Genomic DNA, 3133 nt, shown 5'->3' with positions numbered 1-3133 from the left:
TACATAGATCACAGATTATTGGTCACTTTCTAAATAATAAAAGTATAGCGCATCCACTAGTAATTATATATATAAATAAATCGTTTTTTACCGATGCAAATATGTTAGAAACGCTGCATCGCGATACAAATGCCAACTTGTAACCGATACACACTTTTTAAACCGATGCATCGCATCGTTAACTTTTTATGCCGATGCACCGAGCGAATCGGGGAATCTTCCCATCCCTAATGAATGGTCATCATCCCATGATGATGAGTCACATCATCATGTGACTCCTGGATAACATGTATTAAAAGTGGTCGTGTTTAGTCACTATTTAGTGTGGTATTTTTTAGAGCCCGACCGATATAGGTTTTTTGGGGCCGATTAGGGAGTAAAAAAAAGGTCGATATTTTTTATCTCAGTTTTTATTATTCATTTAAAATGAGACAAATCTGCTATTATTTTAATCTCCAATCTGTTATTTATCAGTTCAGATAGTTTTTTAATGCTTTGATTACTAGCAGAAGACACTAACCAGTTTTAAATTCCAGTTGCGCAGATGGGGCACGTTGTAACACTGCGTTACAATGTGCTATTCTATTGCAATTGCCAACAGGTTTTGCGAAATCGCCGACAAATGCCCGAAATCGGAGGCAGATCGGTGCTCGTTCACGCGAGTGACAATCACACAGTGTGAATTATCAAAAACACGATCTGAGGGAATTGCCGATGCGTTGCCGACGCCCGTGAAATATTTAGCAAGCGAAAACCTGGCAACCCTGCACCAGACAGAGCTGTCGGCGATTCTTCCTATTGTGAAGTCATGCAATGTGAAACCCCCTGTCGCCAATCCATCGTGCAATGTGAACACAGCAGCAACTGAAGGCTACCCCAGATAGTCACGCAGTGTGAAAACAACGGCGATCCGACGAGTTTGAAAATCGTGCAGTGTGAACTCGTCATAAGAGATCACATTGATCTACTGGCCACACATCTTCACATGATTTGCAGTTCAGTTTATTTAAAACGGACACCACATTACTAACCCAAAATCAGTTAAAACTCTCATGAGAACTCTTCATGAGTTCACCAGATCAACACCCTCCAGCGACAAACCATCAGAATTATGGAACGTTTGGAAACCAAGGTTCAAAGCAGTATGAAGTATCAAGTATCGAAGTCTCAGTTTCTGAATACAAAAGTTTGATACATGCTTGAATTACTGATTTGAAATAAAACATTCATAAATGTTTCGAATCTTCATGAACCAATGTTTCAAAAGCACCCATCACTAGTTAGGACACAAGCAAGAACCAGTGGCATTTGGCGTCCTTGATTTTTTTAATCTTTACATCAGTGCAGATGACTGATTGATTGATTATCAATAACAACTTAAATTTCAATCTTTGCCTCACAGATATATCACAGGACTTCAGAACACTTGGAATATTGTGAATGAGTCACATAAACTACTTTTATGTTGCTTTTATGGTATTTTTGTGTTGTCTTGGTGCTTGACGTCCCCTGGTGACTATTAAGTGTCATTGCATGGAAAAAAAGCTGCGTACAGGGTTGGACAGACATGATGGTGAATAAATTATGACAGAATTTTCATTTTTGTGAACTGTTTCTCTGCATGAGTCCTATAAGGAGTCCTTCCTTCCTATTTTGTGTAATGCAGGATTGTATTGTTTTGTTATTTCCTGAACCATGTTTAGTGAATTTAACGCAATGCTGTTCTTGCAGCTGCTCCCGCTTACGGCAGGTCCAGGCTCTGCTAAGGGATGATGTTAATACAGCTCCAGATGGCATCCTTTGCTCCCTGGGTGAGTTAATTAAATAATATCACCTGTGTTCTTTCACTCATATGATCTTTACTCCAAAGAGACAGGCGGAAATGACTTGCTCCAATGAGCCACCTGTAAGTAATATGCTGTATTTGATTTTTCAGGTATCGACAGCCGCTACAATGAAGGCTGCAGCGAGCTGGCCAGCTACCTTTTCTGTGGCTTGTATAAACACAGTCATTTTGACATGGAGCAGATCCCAGATGACTTTCCAGAGGAAGTGCTGGATGGTACGACAATAACATATCATTCATATTCACTAATAGGGTTAAAAAGCTGTTTTATTGCAGTCAGTCATTCTTGGCTGGAATGAACATCTTTGTTGTACATATACAGTGGGTATAGAAAAGAATCACTCTCCTTTAAAATATTCACATTTTGTTGCTTTTCAGCCTGAAATGAAGATGGACACAGTTGTGAAACACAGTAGACTTTAATAATATGCATTTATGGTGTAATTACTACATTTTCGTGTCAAGCCATGTTCATATTTACTGAAAACAATGCGCTGTTACTTTAATTCTTCGCTTGCAACACAGCAAACATAGACTCGGCGTGGAAACGATCTCTGCACTGCTGCAGACGCACCACTCCTGGAATGCACTGCCGGACCATAAGGTTTTCAAATTACTTTATAAGTTATTTAATGAAGAAATATAATTGAAGCATTATAATTATTTCACCCACGCCGGACGGAGACTGAGACGGTGCCGCTGCATGTCATGCCAAACCTCTGGCGGCAGCGTCATCAGCTTGAGATCGGTCTTTTTAGAGACCGCCGATCAAATAATCCAAGTGAAAGATATAACACCAACATGTCAGAAAAAAAAACAGAATAACTGAGTTGGAAAAAAGATCAACCCCTTGTGTCAGTATTTTGTTGAATCACCTTTAGCTTTAATTACAGCCTTTAGTCTGGTGGGATATGTCTCTGTCTCTACTAACTTTGCACATCTAGACTTTGCAATATTTGCCCACTCTTCTTTACAGAACTGCTCAAGTTGATGGTGACTGTTTGTGGACTGCAGTCTTCAAGTCATTCCACAGATTTTCAATGGGATTTAAGTCTGGGCTCTGACTAGGCCATGCAAGGACATTCACCTTTTTCTCCTTCAGCCACTGTGTGTTCAGTTTTGCTGTGTGCTTTGGGTCGTTGTCATTAGGGCTGAACGATTAATTGCATTTGCGATAATATCGCGATATGAAAAAATGCGATTTTTCAATCGTAGAGGCTGCGATTACACTCGGTCACGTGACACGCGAGAGTAAAGAGGTGTGTTCGACTTGAAGATCGATCGGTG

At 40.1% G+C, this 3133-nt stretch overlaps 1 protein-coding gene across 1 annotated transcript in view; it reads left to right on the top strand.

Annotated features, from left to right (window-relative positions):
- The window catches only part of LOC107695021 (uncharacterized protein C20orf194-like), a 26722-nt gene that overhangs the window by 4155 nt on the left and 19434 nt on the right, over positions 1-3133 (top strand). Inside the window, exons 2-3 of the mRNA XM_016494787.1 lie at positions 1732-1811; positions 1937-2062. Of these exons, the coding sequence (XP_016350273.1) occupies positions 1732-1811; positions 1937-2062 (206 nt within the window). The remainder of the gene's footprint in view (positions 1-1731; positions 1812-1936; positions 2063-3133) is intronic.

Source organism: Sinocyclocheilus anshuiensis, unplaced genomic scaffold (genome assembly GCF_001515605.1).
Source record: "Sinocyclocheilus anshuiensis isolate Anshui unplaced genomic scaffold, SAMN03320099.WGS_v1.1 scaffold14, whole genome shotgun sequence".
Taxonomy (NCBI): domain Eukaryota; kingdom Metazoa; phylum Chordata; class Actinopteri; order Cypriniformes; family Cyprinidae; genus Sinocyclocheilus; species Sinocyclocheilus anshuiensis.
Note: the sequence above shows the minus strand (reverse complement) of the source record. Positions and strands in the feature narration are given on the sequence as shown.